Source organism: Callorhinus ursinus, unplaced genomic scaffold (assembly GCF_003265705.2).
Source record: "Callorhinus ursinus isolate GAN/ISIS: 27379988/994484 unplaced genomic scaffold, GSC_fseal_2.0 scaffold1, whole genome shotgun sequence".
Classification (NCBI taxonomy): Eukaryota; Metazoa; Chordata; class Mammalia; order Carnivora; family Otariidae; genus Callorhinus; species Callorhinus ursinus.
Genome location: NW_027397063.1, coordinates 109,393,417 through 109,411,963, shown reverse-complemented (window position 1 = coordinate 109,411,963; position 18,547 = coordinate 109,393,417). Strand labels below are relative to the sequence as shown.

At 43.7% G+C, this 18,547-nt stretch overlaps 1 protein-coding gene across 2 annotated transcripts in view; it reads right to left on the bottom strand.

The window, feature by feature from the left end:
• Positions 1 to 6,069: 6,069 nt before the first annotated feature.
• SLC9A9 (solute carrier family 9 member A9) overlaps positions 6,070 to 18,547 on the bottom strand; it is a 567,499-nt gene continuing 555,021 nt past the window's right edge. For both annotated transcript variants that reach the window (XM_073898938.1, XM_073898942.1), the window contains 2 exons: positions 9,337 to 9,442; positions 6,070 to 7,777 (listed from right to left, as the gene is read on the bottom strand). In XM_073898938.1, the coding sequence (XP_073755039.1) occupies positions 7,556 to 7,777; positions 9,337 to 9,442 (328 nt within the window). In that variant the 3' untranslated portion in view covers positions 6,070 to 7,555. The remainder of the gene's footprint in view (positions 7,778 to 9,336; positions 9,443 to 18,547) is intronic.

Below are 18,547 nucleotides of genomic sequence, written 5' to 3'. Positions count from 1 at the left end.
ACAACATGGCAACTTATTTCTCCACAGAGTGATCCAAGATTGCAAGGCACAAGGGGAAACGTCTTTTATCAGTATGTACTCTTATCTCCACCACATCATATTGACTACACAGGTCAACATGGGAGGGGACAACAAAAAGGACTTGGCTTTTCTTTACTGGAGGAACTGTCATTGAAATGATTCTGCTTGATCCTTTATAGGATGGGCACGTGATGTAAGCTGGCCATCTTGATAACTGTGTCCCTTGGGTGAGTATTATTGGTGTAAAGGTGGGCATGTGATGGACACAAACTAGGCCAACCACTGTCATTCCTAGGATTTTGCTAGAGCAATCGAGAAAAAATGTCTTCTTGGTTTGGGGATTATCGGCTGTAGGAGTAATGGAAGTCCAGGGCTGATGGTGGACATCCTTGCAACTGTTGGGTGGGCTTGGGGAGAACAAGGCAAAAGCGGAGAAGAACAGAGTGTTTGTGGGGGAGGGGAAGGGGGGAGAGGCAGAAAGGGGGAGAGAGAGAGAGGGAGAGAGGGAGAAAGGGAGAGAGGCAGTATTGATGCAGGAGAGCGAGGTTCTTTCTTGTCTCACGGAGTTGAATGACTCTCTGAATCTCAAGGACAAAGGAGAGTGAGTAAAGCGATAGACGTTTATTAAGCCAGGATACAGATAAGGCTCTCAGGAGTGAGAGGGGTCCCGACAGGGTTGCCACTTCGGGGTTTTAGGGATGGTCTTTTATAGAAAGCTAACCGGGGAACTTAAATCTTTTTAACATCTCTATTGCTAGCACCACTGAGTAAGGACTAGTGATAACACGTTCAATGGCTTACTTCCTTTTTAGGGTCCAGTAATTCTTGGTCGGTCACAAGGAGCTGTTATAAAAAGACCCCACCTCTGACCCCTAGGACAGCATGGTCTGGTTTGTTCCCTTAGCTCTGGTTTCCTTTCATTTTGAATTTTGAATTTTGTGAGCCTGATCCCATGGCCCCCTACCTATCTCTCCCTGCCTACCCCCACCTGTCCCTAACTCAGTATCTCAACGGCCAAGTTTGTGCCCTTATAATCAGCTGTATCAACGCTAACTTCGACTTCTGGAGTTCTAAATTATACAAGTGAAGACTTCTGTCTTCAGCTACATTGATCTAGATTTTTGCCTCTTGGTACCAAATCAGTCCCGACTAATCCAGGGCCTGGAAGCCCGGGGCCTCCCAGCTCGCTTTGGTTCACATTGCTCTATGTGCGGCCGTTCTCCAGTCTCTGGTCTCTCCATTGGAAACCCCTAGGAAGCTGAGTGTATCTGTGTAGTTTCCTGTCCCCCGGGCTGGGGCATCAGGGGTTTTTAGTGCATACTGACAGACTTGGGCTAATTCTGCCCGCAGTCTGGTATAGGGAAAATAATCATGGTCTTTGGAGCTATAGGTTCAAATGGAGGGTTCAAAACTCCCCTCTGCCATTAATCAACTGTGTGATCTTAGGCCAAGGGCTTAACATCTCTGTCTCCCAGCTATATGCACATAAAGTAGGGCTTGAAATGTGATGTTCCTGGGGCTGTCCTGAGGATGAAATGAGATATCACAAGACGGAAAAGCGAGGTGCATATCAAAGGGTCAATTTTTCCCTTTTTCTTTCTAGACATAGTGCCGGGTACATTAGAGCTCTACCTGGCCAGGATTTAATTCAGTTCAGTTCTGTTAAACTGGCATGTCCTGAATGCTTGCATCTGCAAGATGATGAGTGGACAATGGGGTTTCAGGGAGGTAATTTTGCTTAACTGAGGGCTGGTGAGTTTCACGGTAGGGCTGCATTGCCTGGGCCACGTTCTGAAGTAGAGGGTATTTGAAGCTGATCTCTGCTGAGGCACTCCCCCTCCCACTGACCGGTTGTAGGGGTGGGGAGCCTTGGGGAAGCTGCTGTCCTGCTGGGAAGTTGAGCCCTGTCCTGTGGTTCAGATAGTCCATTCCCCTCCTTTCCCTCCTGGCTGGCCATCGGAGCTCCCCTCCTCCCCACTCCCAGCTAAAACGAATCAATCTGTGTGATGAGGTGAGCCAAGATGTCTCTGAATTGATGTGCTTTCTGGGCTCTTTCTTTGCTCATCTGTTCCATCTTTATTTATCCCATTAATGATGCTGACATTGGCAATTCCTAACCTTGATTATCGGCAGTACATTGTAAGGGTTTAATAAATGTTCGTCAAACTGAATGAATGACAGGCTGATGGACAATATTTGGGAGATATATGGAACCTTCCATAGATAGGTAAGCGTCTCACTCCTTGCAGCCTCCCCTCCACCTAGCCTAACAGCCACCCGGCTCTGAATAACAAACACCTGAAAAGCTTCTTTGCTAATCTCACAAGTACGTCAAGGTTTTACTTTAGGGCCATCCTATGAACAGTAGTTATCCTTGAATTGTACTACAGATGGAGAAGGGTAGGAGTAAATCAGAAAATAGCAGGCAGTGTGTGTTTTAGAAACAAATCCCTGACGTGCTCCTTTCAAAAACATTTGAATTCAGCAAATAATCTACCTGTTTCCTTAATTTTGTGTGAGCATTCCTCTTACAACCTTTGTCCTGTTCCAGTCTAGGGGGAGATGGGGAGGAGGTAGAGGTGAGAGATCAGATGAGGGAAGAAAAATCTCAGCCCAGGGCAGGCCTTCAGAATGGGCAGTCTGGAACTCTCTGGTATGAGCCGAAATGACAATTCAAAGGCAGAATTTCTCCTTCTTCCCAGAAGCCTCAGTTCTGCTCTTAAGGCCTTTCAACTGAATCAGTCAGACGTGCCCAGATTATGTAGTATAATCTCCTTTACTTAAAGTCAACCAATTATGGATGTTAATTACACCTACAAAATACACATTCATAGCAACACCTAGATTAGTGCTTGATTGAATAATTGGGGATTATATCCTGGCCTTGTTGACAAGTGAACTTAGCCATCACAGCCGAGGAAAGGTAGGGCGGTTGTTTAAGTCCACAAAAGCAGTAACAGCAGAAATCAGCATTTTTCTGTAGCTAACCCTTGTCCCACGGGAATGCCAGATCCCCATATAAGGGATTCTCCAAGGGTGGTTTCCCAGGTGCATACTCTGTCGATCCACTGGATTTAGCCCTCCCTGGTTCTCTGTCCTATTCCCTCTTTCTTTTTGTCAGTGGTTCTCCCCAGGGTGTGAATGAAAATCAAACCTTTGATTTTGGTGCCTATGGTGCCTTTGAAGATAATGACGCATATCCTTGCAGAGGTTCTGGCATGGTCCTTTTGTGGGGAGGGCATACCAGAATTTCTTTGTTAGAGAAAGGTGAGGAAGTTCATGTGGTATTTGAAAAACTCTGGTGAAGCTGTGTTGTACATCTCATCCCTCCAAATATACATCTCCAGGCTAGACCTTATCCTTAAACTTCAGATCCATGTCAATAACATCTGGACACATCCATGCAGCTCTCCATAAGAACCCCAGGCTCAACATGTCCAGAGCTGAATTTGTTGGCTTTTCCCCAAATCTGTTCCTCTTCCCAATGCCCCTGATGAATGGAACCATCAATCTGCTATCATTTAAGCATTAAGGTTGGGGGCATCCTGGGCTCCTCCAGCTTCCTCACTTTCCATAGCCCATCAGTTGTTAACTTTGTAGATTCTGGCTCTGAAACTTATCTAGAACCTGGCCTCCAGCCCATCCTCCCTGATTCTGTCTTACTTAAGTTTCTCATTATCTCCCCCCTGGGCTATTGAAATAGCATCCCAACTGGGCTATTATACCTCCTCTAAGCTTACTTGTACTCCATCTCCCCACAATCCGTGTAATTATCTTTCCTGTATAAAATATTTCAATAGCTTCCCATTCTTACAAGATGATGGCTCAGCCCAAATTACAATGTCATTTTTTTATGAACTAAATTTCTAACTATATTCGTGAGTTTGCTTCTACAGTTTGTAGTAGATTTTCTTGATCTCTTTTCTTATTTCTGGGTGAATACCACACAGTTTTGGTTACTACAGCTTTGCCGTATGTTTTGGTATCTTATAAGGAGTCTACTGTTTCTCAGCAGTCTGTCTTCTTCTGCTAGTTATTTGGCGGATGGGACGGAGTCATATTTATCTTTGAATTTTAAAAACCTTTTACATGGTTTGCATCCATGTGTGTTGGGTGATGCAGATGAGTAAACCCAGAAGGTATTGGCACTATTGATGCTACACTTTATATGCTCAAGGTCTCAAAAATCATGGTGAAAATAACACATTTTCTACTTTTTATTCCACTTCCTATTGTAGTTCAGTACTTCAGTGAGTTATTTCATAGGACTCTTATTATTATTTAATTTGTTTTTGAATAAATAATTCGTCTATAGCATACAAAACCCCAAAGGTACAGAAGTGATCAATTAAGTCTCGCCTCAGTTCTTAAGAGGCAATTATACTACCAATTTCTTCTTTAATTTTCCAGAATGGCAGCATACCATGCACTCTGTTCTGCACCTTGCTATTTTTATTTAGCCATATATCCTGGAGATCATTCTACATCAGTACACGTGATGCTGTGTCATGAGATGGCTATGCTGTGTTTTATTTAACCGAGAAGGCAATTAAAGTTGTTTCAGTAAATATTCTTTATAACATTCTCAAATACCCAGAATAAAAGTTCTGCACATGAAATTGGTGGGTCAAAGGGTATTTGAATTTTCAGCTTTGATTTATATCATTAAATTGCTCTCCAAGAAGTTTCTAGAAACTTCATGAATGAAGACCTTAATGGCACTTGTCACCAGGCTTTCAACTTGCTCAGACATGTACTGAGTACCAGGGGGACACTACAGAGGGTCTAGCTGGGTGCCTGACAGTGAGTGGAATTCTGTGTGTGTGTGTGTGTGTGTGTGTGTGTGTGTGTGTGTGTGTGTGTGTGTGTGTGTGATGTACGCATGGTAAGAAGCTCAAGGAAAAACCATCAGTCAGTTAATTAATTAGGGTCCTCTTTAAAGCTCTAATAATGGGTGCAAGCATTAGTGGCTTGAATAAAGCTTTGCCTTTATTATTCATTAGAAACTGGCAGTAAATAATAGGTTTGAATTTCACAGTCCTCATGCTGCTAATCAAAGCATAAGATCTTAACATCATAAATTATTATCCCTCTCAACAGGAGCATAAAGGGAATTTGGTTTTATGAATTGCTAACTGGGACACTAGCTAGCCTCTCTCTGGGTCTTGGGCTGATTCAGAGGGAAGGAGGCTGGTAATGGCATCTTGAAACTGGAACACGGTCTTACAGATCAGACAGGGCACAGTTTCCTCAGACTCACAATATTTTACCTACCTGGAGTCAGGGGGATAAGTGGCCTGACCCAGAGTGAACAGCTCCTCATTCCCCTTGTTGGTAATGGTTCATGATGTTCAGCTGGAAAGAGATTTGTTTCTAGGCAGGAAGGGGGCTTTCCCGTGGGCAGGACGTTGTTGCTGCTGTGTCCTCTCAGTGAGCTGCTGCTGGCTTTAGCTTGTGTACCTTCCCCTCCCCATCCTCCTCATTTCCAGCTCGTAGGTCATATTTCTCTCCCTTCTCTCCACTCCTGTCCTCACTGACATTTGTCTGTTTTGAGAGGCTCTTCTCTTTCCCTGGTGTCTTTCTACACACACACACACACACCCACACACCCACACACACCCACACACACCCACACACCCAAGTTCTCATTGCTTCCTTTCACATGATAAGGGCAGAAATAAGATGAATCCTTATCTTCTGACTTTCCTTTTTCTTCTCCTCTAGTATCCCCTCCCTCTGTTTTTGAGGCTCTTCATGATTTCTGTTCACCTGCAGTGTGGGAGGAGGAGGCTGTCCCACTCTGCCTGACTTAGATCCCCCCGTCTCTGGCCGCCATGTCCTCCAAGCCCAATGGCACTCTCTTTTGTTCCTTCAGTGGCTTGGTGTGCAAGCCCCCATGGCTCTTCCTGGGCCTTAGGACTCTCGCAGCTCCCTTATGTTATCTTTCACTGCCCGCTTCATCTGGCATTTCAAGTAGAAAGGCTTCAAACTGCCAATTGGCACGGGCAGAGAAGATGTCTTTAAATAAAGCATTGGCCAACACAATCATACTTTATAACAAAAGTTTATTAGGATTAAGTCACATTAGAAAACTTCATGCTTTGCCATTTGCCATATTTACCTGGAATGACCAGATTATACTTAGCTGAGTATAAAACAATTTGTGCCCTGTACTGTTTAGAAAGTAAGAAAATCGATGTACATAGCAGTGTGCCTGACACCACCGTGGTTAATAGCCTAACAACTGGTGAGCAAAGCATATGTTACTTCTGAGCTTTGGGCCTGAGGAATACATCATTTCCTACCTCCTCCAGAAGCGGACCCATCATAGCCTGGGCACTGAAGATTGGAGCCTACTTTTTTTGGACTTTAATATTAACATCTAAGATTTCAAGAAAAGCTAGGTTTGAGGTATCTTTATGGCTTCAAAGGCACAGGTCATGCAGCTGAATTGAAAGCTATTGTGTTGGTCTCCCTGTCATGGGCCATGAGCCACCTCTCACAAGGGGAGTCCTGAGGCTGCGTCCTTGCCTCCTCAGTGTGGTCTACGCATCATCAGCTCTGCTCCTCTAGCTTCTGCTTTTGCTCACCAGCTGTGAGTGTTGGAATCGGAGGACAGGTTGGGATTCCTGCACTGGCTCCTGCCATGTAGAGACAACCTGTACTGTGAATCTCATTACCCAGCATACAGAGGGGACCTGCCAAAGGGCCAAGAAGTGACTCAAATGCAAGCAGGGATAGGAAGGCTCATTCTTTAGATAAAATATAGTATGGGGAGAAGAAAACAGCTTTCCCTGGGGGGGGGGCGGTCCTACCAAGTTGCAGAGTAGAGCTGCATTGAGTGCAGTGTATGCCCAGCTATAACCAACCAACCCCTTCCTTCAATAGGAGAAGTGGCTTGAAAAGAACGCCACGGAGAACAGTGGGTCACCACCCAGCGTGGGTTCTGTGAGGCCATCAACAGTGGTATCGATCCCTTGTGTGGGCTTTGCAAATAGCTCTGAAGTCATTAAGAGCAAGTGAGAGTCTAGGTCTTTATAATATACAAATTTCACTTACTAAATAACTGGGCATTCCCTTCAGCTTAGGAGCCCACATGTTTATGCTCAGAAACTTTTTCCCCCTGATTTTTAAACTCTCCCTAATGAAGGGAATAAAATCCGAAATCGAAATGAAGGGCCTGGAGAGCTACCTACCGAAAAGAAACACCTGCAGACCCAGCACCTCTGTTCCATCCATGTAGCAGCTAGACTCCTGACTCCCTCCCGTCTCAACCCTTCCCACCCTACCCCCCCAATTCACTAATAAAAATGGCTGCTGTCAGAAACTTAGATTCGGTTGCATAATATAAAGGGATGATAATAAATTCTCACTTCTTCAGGCACCAGAGGATACTTGTGACAAGGTTTTGATTCTCTCCAATGTACGTTCTTAACTGCATCGTCCAGCCCCTCCTCACCACTGCCTCCCCAGCTTGGCTCGTATTCCTCCAGGAGCCCCACATGACTTGGGATTACATCTGCACCGTTCACCATTAGTTCAGCTGGGACTGACCCGGCGTCTGCTCAAGCTTGAGTTCGTAGCCTCCTAGGCCGAGGTCCCCCTCGTAAATGTTGTCCTTGCTTGGAGTCTGTGGGGAAGCTTTCTGGTCCAGGCTTGCAGGAGGGCTGCAGGGCGAGGTGGCTTGCTCCTGGTAACTCATGGCCAGTTCGTCCTGATTCACAATGCATTCCACATCTTCCTCTTTGAGCTGTTCCTGCAATTTGGGAAGAGAGAGAAGTGACTTCGTGAAGGAGAACACAAGAGCTGTCCAATAGTGTTAAGAATGGAGGGTGCTTGTTTTCCTTTCTTAATGGCCCTGTCTTGCTCTGGCTGAGGTTCCTCGGCCTCAGGCACTGCCTTTCCATGGCCAGGGGTGTGATGGAGCATTTCCCATGGAAGACCCGGCCCCTGGACACAGTCACATGAGGCCTCCAGGCCTGGCATGAGAGCTGGTAGAGAGCACGTCCTCACTGAGTGCCTGGGTTAAGGGAGTCAAAATAAAAGTCAGTGGATTTCTTGAACTGGTACCTAACCAGGCTGAGAGGAGTTAGGAGTTAGAGGAGGCATGTCAGTGTGCGGAATGATTCTCAACGTTGGTTTTGTAACACTCGTGCCCATAACTAAATTCTCAAAACGCAGTTTCTGTTGTATTTTATTTGAAAAGTGTGTCCTCACAGCATATTTCTTGGGATGAGTGTCACAAAGTGAAACATGGTTGCGGGGCGCCTGGGTGGCTCAGTCGGTTAAGCGTCTGCCTTCGGCTCAGGTCATGATCCAGGGTCCTGGGATCGAGCCCTGCATCAGGCTCCCTGTTCCGCGGGGAGCCTGCTTCTCCCTCTCCCCCTGCTTCTGCTCTCTCTCTCTCTGTCAAATAAGTAAGTAAATTCTTAAAAAACAAAACAAAACAAAACACAAAGCTAAACATGGTTGGAAGTCATGATAGTAGATAATGGCAGAAACTAACTAGGTCTGGTCAACATAGGTTTCCTCAGACGGAGTTTTCCTTGAAGGAAAGAATTAAGATCTCCACTCTTTCGTTGGCTTTGGGAAGACTGTACAAAATTACTCCCAGAAGGAGCCCTGGCTAGGTGACTGAGGTCAGTGGTTTCCAACATTCGGATGTACTAGAATCACTTGGAAGGTTCACTGAAGCGGATGCTGGGCCCCAAGCTCAGAGTTCTGAGGTGAGGCTGGGGGTGGGGGGCTGAAAATTTGCATTTCTAGCAAGTTCCCAAGTGACGCTGAGGCTGCTGGTCCAGGGACACACTTTTGAGAACTGCTGCCTTAGGCTATTGTGCCCAGAGCACATCTGAGATGCCTTTTTCTCTGTTTATGCAAGGGGGTGGCCAGCTGGACAATCTCCAAGGGTGCCACAAACTCCCAAACTTTGCTCCTCTCCGATTCCTGACACTGGTTTGTTGGTAATGATTCTAATTGCTTCTCAGCATTTTTTTGTTCCACTCCCTTGAGCTATAAAGCACAGGCCTAATATTTAAAAACCTCAAAACACAGCAGTTTGCGAGGACATATTACTTCTTTTACATTTTCTAAATTCATTTTATGGTTAAAAATGTTGGTCACAATAAAGAAAATTGCATTTTTTAAAAAAGGGAGAATGAGCCCACATCAGCAATATCTGAAAAGAAAAGAGATATGCCTCTTGGTGCGGTGAATTTTAAAATGCTTCCTCCTCGAGCTGGGAAGTAATGGTCCTGAGGTTCTTGGGCTCATCAGTATCCACCAAGCCTGTCCCACATCAGGGTAGTTACTCACCCCGTAGGCCTGCGGACTGGTGAGCAACCTGGAAATTGGACCGCACCATTCAGGTAATGTTGTGGTCAGTGGAGGACCAGCGTGGGTTAAAATTGGTTTCAGATATCTGTAAGGCCTGTTAAGGAATACTTGTCAAAAAGAGGTTAGGTTAGAATTTAGTTTCCCACCCAGCACAAACCTTTGCATGCGGCAAAAGAGACAGTTATGTTCACCTTTAAATCCCCTACTCCCTCATTTAGGAGGCAATTTGGCTTGCAAAAAAATGCTGTTTATGATCTTTGCTCCACACACTTTTCCAGCCCTCCTGGTAGCCTTTAATCAAAAAGAAATGGGGGCTGGGCCAGCCAACATCGGAGAGAGGGGCAAATGTTCCTCTTCTCCTCCCCTCCCTCCCTCCATGTCTCATTGGCTTGAGACTGCATTTTGTAAGAATTATCTTAAACACCACAGAAAGGATTGTGTTTCCTTAAAACTGCACACATAGCTTAAACCACCAGTAATTTTCACAGAGAAGCAAGAGGTATTTCATAAATGCTCAGTCATTTTAGAACTGGGTAGTGAACATTTTGTTTTCCCAAATACTTTATTCTCACTATTCAATACAGTCACTTTATACTTCATACATCAATGCGTCTCCATACAAAATTATGTAAATAAACTGGTGCTAGGTTCATTCTATTCTCTAGCACCTGTCTTTCTTATCTCTTCATCCCGAAGTGCTCTAACAAGTTAAAAGAAAACCGTGTTCCTCTAAAGCCGTTATGTTTCCCTCCAGTCTGGTAATAGTGAAACCCCTAGAGGCTGCCTCAGGTTGTCTTATTATTTCTTTTTTTTTTGCTCAAAGGAAAGTAGTGGAATTATTTCACCATTCCATCAGACACAACTTTTAAGCTTTATATTATTTCCTCTGCTGGAGAATATTTCACCTCATCAACTTTCTGAAAAGCTATAATAAATAGGGAAAAGGAAATAACGGAAAGCAGTTAACATTGGTTGGCTTGTGAAGATCCGAAGTCACCCCCAGGCACCGAGGACACGAGGAGATCTTGGAGATGGCTTGACTAGAACCCATCTAGAGCTGGACACTGCTCCATCCTTCCTGTGATGCCCTGAGCCTGTGAGGACAGAGAACAGGTGCAGCTTCCAGGGGCCAGGCATCTCGTTGCCTCTGGCCTCAAATCCTTCACCACCAAAGTGGTGATAAAGCAGGCAATGCTCCTGAACATAGCCTAGTTATGATGCAAGGAGAGAGACTGAAAAGATGCTTAAGAGAGTCTATAGTTCCAACTGCAAATGGAAAACTTGATAATTCCATTCAGACGGGTGGCTGTTGTGCCCAGCAAAGGACCAGGGAAGATAATGAAGTTCAGAGCCTGGCATGCCCTGTAACATCTTTTGAGTATATCTACGACTCTGGAAGTCCTGTGACGGTCCTTCCATTAATTTTCATTACATATTGTCATTTCCTTCATTTTATGGATGGGGGAATTGGGGCCTAGAGTTAGAATGATTTTAAATTATCCAAAGGCTCCTGTTGCTATTTGAATCCACCACCAACATTGCTAGTGAAAGAGAAATTATCAGGGCAGAATCACGGATGCGACCAGCTGGTTCTCTAGAGAGAAACGCTTGCAGACCTCATCTCTGCAGACCCTCTCACACAGGGGCATGTGAGGACACGTGGTCTTATTAGGGTTTATGGTGTGTGTAAGTCAGCGAAAAAATACTCTTTTGGGGAGGTGAGGTGGGTAACATACGTGTACCACTGGAGTGTAAATCAAGGAAAATCCAGCCAATTTTATTTCAAGATGGAAAAGTGGAGGTAGGTAAGCTATGTTTCTAGAGACATCATATAAAAAAAAAAATGAAGAGGATTGTCAAGGTTCTGATTGTTTCAGGGGCAACTTCCACTGTTTGAGGTTCTCGGAATATTGAAAAATTAAAATGAAAAAATGCCACAATAATGTTATAAAGTAAAGCGCAAATTTAAACATTTAACATTTAAATGAACATTTTTTTCTTTTAATCCTGATGAGGTATTTCTTTAACTCTATGTGTAATGTTATTGGAGCTAGCACTGAATGACAAAGTTTTTAGCTTTTTGTGAATCTGGGGCCTGGACCAAATGGGGTACCATTTGGCCTCTTCTGGACAGGTTCTGTGATTTTTGACTCAGAATGCCTTGGCCTAACTACCAACTCTGCCACTTTACTGACCGTATGACCTATGGTCGAGTTATTTACCCCTGTGAGCCTCAAGTATTGTGAATATTGATGGAAAATAACATTACATAAAAATGGTTTTGAACTCTATGTACTATCCAAATGCTGTTTATTTTAATTTAAAGATTTATTCTCTAAAGAATACTTCTGAGAAATTGGTGTCTCAATCGTTGTTCAGATAATAATGGGGAAATGAGACTGAGGGTAGAGATGAGAAAATGGTGCTCTGGGCATTTGGTGTGGCCTTGGGACTCACAGGCTAGGTTGTAGGTGGGAAAGTTAAGGTGCTCCTACCCCAAAAGTAGCTGTTTGGGTTAAAATTTGTTGTGCAGGCAGCTGGTATGAGGTAGTAGGTGAGAGGTGGGCAGAATCTGTTGATGTATGACCCTTCTAGGAAACTCACAATGACATTTTGACTGCATTGGTGTCTCAGTAGCTGTGAGTCTAAGGAGTGAGGCATACTCAGTGTGGCAGTGAGTGGGATTTGCCAAGTGCCACAAAGAGCCACGGCGGATGTGGCACAGAATCTATGCTGAATTTCTTGGTTTGTCCAGTGCTTGCCATATATCATGTGCTCAGTGGGTGTTTGTTGAATTTCTGATACAGAAAATATGAGTGAGGGAAGTAGATTCTGAGTAATTTGACAAGAGAAGACAAAAGGGGGCAGATTACACTGTTGGTGGGAATGCAAGCTGGTGCAGCCACTCTGGAAAACAGTATGGAGGTTTCTCAAAATTTGAAAATAGAGCTACCATACGGCCCAGCAATTGCACTACTGGGTATTTACCCCAAAGATACAAATGTAGTGATCCGAAGGGGTATGTGCACCCTGATGTTTATATCAGCACTGTCCACAGTAGCCAAACTATGGAAAGAGCCAAGATGTCCATTGACAGATGAATGGATAAAGAAGATGTGGTATATATATATATATATATATATACAATGGAATATCATGCAGCCATCAAAAGGAATGAAATCTTGCCATTTGCAACGATGTGGATGGAAGTAGAGGGTATTATGCTGAGCGAAATAGGTCAATCAGAGAAAGACATGTGTCATATGATCTCACTGATATGAGGAATTCTTAATCTCAAGAAACAAACTGAGGGTTGCTAGAGTGGTGGGGCGTGGGAGGGATGGGGTGGCTGGGTGATAGACATTGGGGAAGGTAGGTGCTATGGTGAGCGCTGTGAATTGTGTGAGACTGTTGAATCACAGACCTGTACCTCTGAAACAAATAATACATTACATGTTAAAAAAAAGAAGAAGATAGTAGGAAGGGAAAAATGAAGGGGGTGGAAATCGGAGGGGAGACAAACCATGAGAGACGATGGACTCTGAGAAACAGACTGAGGGCTCCAGAGGGGAGAGGGTTGGGGGGATGGGTTAGCCTGGTGATGGGTATTAAAGAGGGCACGTTCTGCATGGAGCACTGGGTGTTATATGCAAACAATGAATCATGCAACACTACATCAAAAACTAATGATGTAATGTACGGTGATTAACATAACATAATAAAATAAAATTAAAAAAAGGGGGCAGATTATAACCAACTAATGAGGTTTTTCTGAGGATAAAAGGCTAAGAAAGGTTAAAGTTGAAGATGGACCTCTTGGGTCTGAGTTATTAGGCTGAAGGGACCATGAAAAGAGTGGGAATGGCATGAAATAAAGTAGTTAAAAAATAAACTTGTGTTTTACTCATTCATTTGTTCCTTCATACGCTCACATGTTTTTGTTTTTGTTTTATGTGCCAAACTAGTGAGGCATCCGCACAAGGAAATGGACACTTGCACTTAGAATGGAAAGCTCCCTTGTCTCCAGACTGTGGTCTCCTTGAGGGCGGGGCTGTCCCATTCATCTGGGTACAGTGCTTGGCACATTTTAGATGTTCAAGAAATAGTTGCTGAATTAATGAAGACAACAGGTTCAGAGAGAGGAAAAGAATTGCTCAGTGGAACCCAGCCAGAGAGTTAAGGGCAGAGCTGGGCCCGGGATCAAGGACATTTCCATCACATGAGGCATCTTTCTTCTGCTATAGAGATACTGAGTAGCAGGTCTTGTCTGGTTGGACAACTGATTTGGAATTGAGGAATCAGTGATTTTCAGAGTTCTTTATTGCTGAGCAATGTCTGGAAAGTGGCTGGATCTGCAGGGTTACCTAAATTATTAAAGAGTAAGAAAACTCTTTTGATCTACAAAAAAAAAAAAAACCCAACTGCTGATTTTGCAAAATGTGTTATTTTTTTCATCAGGTTCTAGTATATGTTCGGGGAGGCAGATTCCCCATTGGGTATTTTTGGTGCAGTTAGTTTTGCTTCTCTAATAAGCTAGAAATGTATCGAGATGAAATGTGAAGCTCTGGGGCGGGGGGGAAACAATGACTTTTCCCATCCAAAGGGCATAGGTTTGGGAATAGCAGTTTGGTTCAGGAGATGTAAGTAAAAGCTAGAATTCTACCCAGAGTTTAACATGCACGCAGTAAGGAAGACAATTAACAGATGCCATTTTCTCCTTTGGCCTGAGTTATCAGAAGGTCCAGAGCTAAATTCATGCTCAACTAACATTCAAAATTCCTGGTAATGTTGATTTCTTCCTCTCTTTTGTTTGTTAGTTTTTGTTTTAATTATTTTAAATCCTCATGTTCTACCCATTGTAATTTACCAAAACTAATGAGTACACCGCTTGCTCACCCCTATGCTTCCTATGACATAGTCCTACATAGACTGGAGAGATGCAAAAACCTCAACCAAAGAGCCAGCTCCACAAATGAATGTCGGCCCCTTTGAGGGGACTAAGCCCCATTGCCCCCTACCATGGGCTGAATGTTTGCATTCTTCCCCAATTCGTATGGTGAAGCCTTAACTTCCAATGTGATTGTATTTGGCCAATGTGATTGTATTTGGAGACGGGGCCTTCGGGAAGTAACGAGGGTTAGATGAGCTCATGAGGGGGGTCCCCATGATGGGATTACAGCCCTTATAAGAAGAGATACCAGAGTCTGTTTGCTCTCTCTCCACATGTCTACAAAGAAGAGGTCAAGTGAGCATACAGTGAGATGGTGACCAGCTTCAAGCCCAGAAGAGAGTTCTCACCAGAACCCAATCATACTGGCACCCTGATCTCAGACTTTATCCAAGTAGTAAGACCTTTAGAACTGTGAGGAAGTCAACATCTGTTGTGTAAGCCACCCAGTCTACGGTATGTTGTTGTGGCAGCCTGGGCAGACTTAACACACTCCCTCTCTCTGGCCTTCTTTGAAAATCTCTGAGAGCCCTGAAGAGTTATGTTCTATCTTGGCTTTCTCTAAACTCACCTCATCATGAAGATCATCTTGAACATTTGTTAAAAATTCAGATTTCCAAGTCCTCCAGGGAGATTCTGATTTGGCAGGTCTAGGAAGTGGCCTGGGACTATGTATTTTACAGAAAGTCTGTATTTTAAGTGCCCCAGGTGACCGGTGATTAGGCAAGGATGGAACACAACGCTCTCTCTCTGGAGTGTTGCCCTCCATAGGAGATTCAAATTTTAAATAGGAAGAAAAAGAACACGGTCTTTTAAATTTACAAAGCCGTCATTTTTAGGGTGAGGGTAGGTATAAGGTAAGCCCATTTGGCCCAGAACCCGGGTCTATCTAATATAATGGCTTCTGCCAAACGTTCCATCTTGTCTGGGGGATGGGTCAGCGTCTGGGCTTGTGTAGGAAGACTGTGCCTATTGGGAGGGTTTGCATGTGTTTGTATGCATAAGCTTGATACATGGTCTTATTATTTGGGATAAAGTAGTCATCCCTGGATAGCTGTGTAAAGAACAAAAGTACATTTATCTCTGTGCAGGCTTTTCAAGAATAGACCCTGAACTCTTACATTTATAAAGCATTTCTATATGCCTTATTTTTCTCCTTACAATTGTAGGTGAGAACTATAGTCCCATTTTACGGATCAAGAAATGTGTAAACAGATGGTTTTTCAATTCTTATCTATTCTTTTTTTTTTTTTTAAAGATTTATTTATTTATTTGAGAGAGAAAGCATGTTGGGGGGGCAGAGAGAAGGGGGAGAGGGAGAAAGAGAGAGAGAGAATCTTAAGCAGACTCCCTGCTGAGCGTGGAGCCTGATGCAGGACTCGATCTCACAACCCTGAGATCCTGAGCTGAGCCAAAACTAAGAGTTTGACGCCTAACCGACTGAGCCACATAGGTGCCCCTCTTCTAATCTACTCTTATCCCCCCTTTCCAAGGTGCATTTAGCTTCCAGTGCTGGCTTGACCACCAGATGGTCAGGGATCAATGACAAGTGGGTGGGGAAGGATAAGTACATCCCGTAGTGGAAGTCAACCTTGCCCTTCAAGCCCATACATTCCTGCAGAAAACCAGGTCCCCCTTTCTCTTGACTTGCCGAGTCCCCACACTGTTGTTTACACAGCATTCGTGAACGAAACCTAGCAGAGGACGCCCCACATTTCGCACACCCTATCACTCTTTGATTCCAATACACAAATCACATCCCTTCTGCTTTGTTTCTCAGGAAATGTGGCCTAGCAGATTGGATGTGTCTTCCTTCTCTCCTTTGCATAAATCAGATTTCATAATTGAACACTCACTCTCTTGCCATTTTGGGCAAGTCTGTGAAGAGCCATTCTGCGGAGCTGGGTGCTTAGGGCTCAGGTGGGAGGAAGGCTCTAAGAGTCCAGGCAAGAAGTCTTCTTCTTCGAGCTGTTCTCTCCCTCCGTTCTCTCCGCCTCGAGGGTGGACTTCCAATTTTGCACTAGGCACTTGCAGAGAACATAGGAATAGGATCCTGTCTTTGCAGCCGCCACGCTATTTCAAGAACAAGCTCTCAAGATGGCACCTCCTCCTGGACTATCCATGAAGTTATGGTTTAAAAACTAGGGAAAGGCGGAAATCCTCTATCCACATGCACAGGTGAACACGTGCTTCTTGGTTTGACAATCCTAACCTTTACCATCTTAAAGGAAATTGCTCTCGACCACCGCTGGGGCAGAAAGAGAGCCGCAAATGCCAGAATTAACACCTGACGGGTAAACAGAACTGCCTGAAGGAAGCTTGCATGGAGTGACCACAACCCCCTTCACCCCGGTCTCTGAGCTCTGCTACTCTTCTATTTGGTGAAGGGCCCACCTTTCAAGACCAAGCTGGTGTGTCCCCTCCCCCCAGTAGCCTTCTCAGACCTGCCATGCTGAACTGCTTCAGCTCCCTGGCTGTTCTGTAGCAACGTGTATGTATCTGTCTGGTAACCTTTGTCCCGTCATCTGGAACCTAATTGTTTACATCTCCATTTTCCTTTAAGCAACTTGAGGGCAAGAACTTTAACGAAATATTTATACTGTAGGATGAAAAAGGGATACAGCAAACCTCACCAATCCACTGTACAGTCTAATGGATCATTATAAAGCAAGGAAATCACCCAGACCAGGCAACAGAACTTGGTTTCCCAGCCCCGAAGCCCCTTCTTGGTGTCTCATCCTAATTCAGACTCCACTCTTTCCCTACAAGGAACTACTATCCTGATTTGTATACTAATCACTTCCTTGAGTTTGTATTATAGTTTTATCACTCAAGTGTGCATTCTTACACTGAACTACAGTTCAGTCTTGCCTATATTTAAAACATATGTTATGCCTTTTAATCTGTGGATTCCTCCTCTGGCCTTTTAATTTCTTTACAATTTACCTGCCGAAGAACCTGGGCCATGTGACCTGTGGAGTTTCTCAAGGTCTGAATTTTGCTGATCACAAACTCATGTGCAGCCCAGCATGGTCCCTGCCCTTGGTATTACCTGTAAAGTGCCAGCTGGCTCCAGAGATTAGATCAGATTCAGATTCTCTTCCGTCCCCTTGGCAAAGACTAAGGAAGGTACATCATCTCTGGTTGTGCCTCTTTGTGTGATCTGAGCAGCCACTAGTGGGTCCTACCTATAACTATTTGCTTACTGGGGATTGCCAATAGTGAAATTCTAATGTTATGTATACACACACACACACACACACACACACACACACACACATATAGATAATTTTATTAGAATATTTTTATAAAGAGACATTTTTCATTTATTCTATTGGGGTATTCAGTGGAATAGTCAATATAGGAAAGACAAGATGAATGCTTGATTTATTCCATCTATTTACCAGTTTTCCAGATGATTCATTATCATCCTCTGAAAATGATTGATTCTTTGTTTAAATATCATTAAAAAGTAATGAATTTAAATGAATTTGATTGCAATTGTTATCATTGTTGAAGCACCAACTGACCCATCTTTGGTCAGTAGGAGTCTTATCAAATTGGCTCCCGAGTCCTATTGACATGATGTCAGTATCTTTGATAACTTCATTGTCATCTGTATGACAACTTGGTCTAGGCTCATCTTGAACATTGCCCATTTCAGACCTCAAACCAACCATTTCTCCAAAATTCTCTGATTTCTTTTAGTGAGAAATGGTGTTTTAACAGCAAACTCTGGGTGCAAAGGGTTACGATACACAGTGAGGTACTGGTAAATGTTCAAATGGACTCTTTTTTTTTTTTTTTTAAAGCTGGATTTGTAGCATTTCCCAGTTTCCTTGGTATAAACACTCCCGTTATGGCTAATTTCAATATATCAACATGAAGTCACTGAACATGGAGTTGGGACAAGATGTGTACAATCTGTTCTTACCAGCTAGTGCAGACCAGCTTCATCATGCCACTAGTTATATATCTTGTGAGTTACTAAGGATGCTTCCAATTCAAGTTCAAGAATTTCTGATTCTCAAGTACATAAGGAATGATAGAATTGGAATAGTCCATAATTACTCATTTGTTTTATCCTTTGTTAAATATATAGTTTCTCAGAGTAATAATAATACCGACAGTATCACCATAAAAAATTACATAATACATTAAAAAACTTTTGCATATCTTCCCTATATTCTAACTTCCCATTAAAAAAAACCCTATTGTGCAACTATACCTAGTTATACTGTA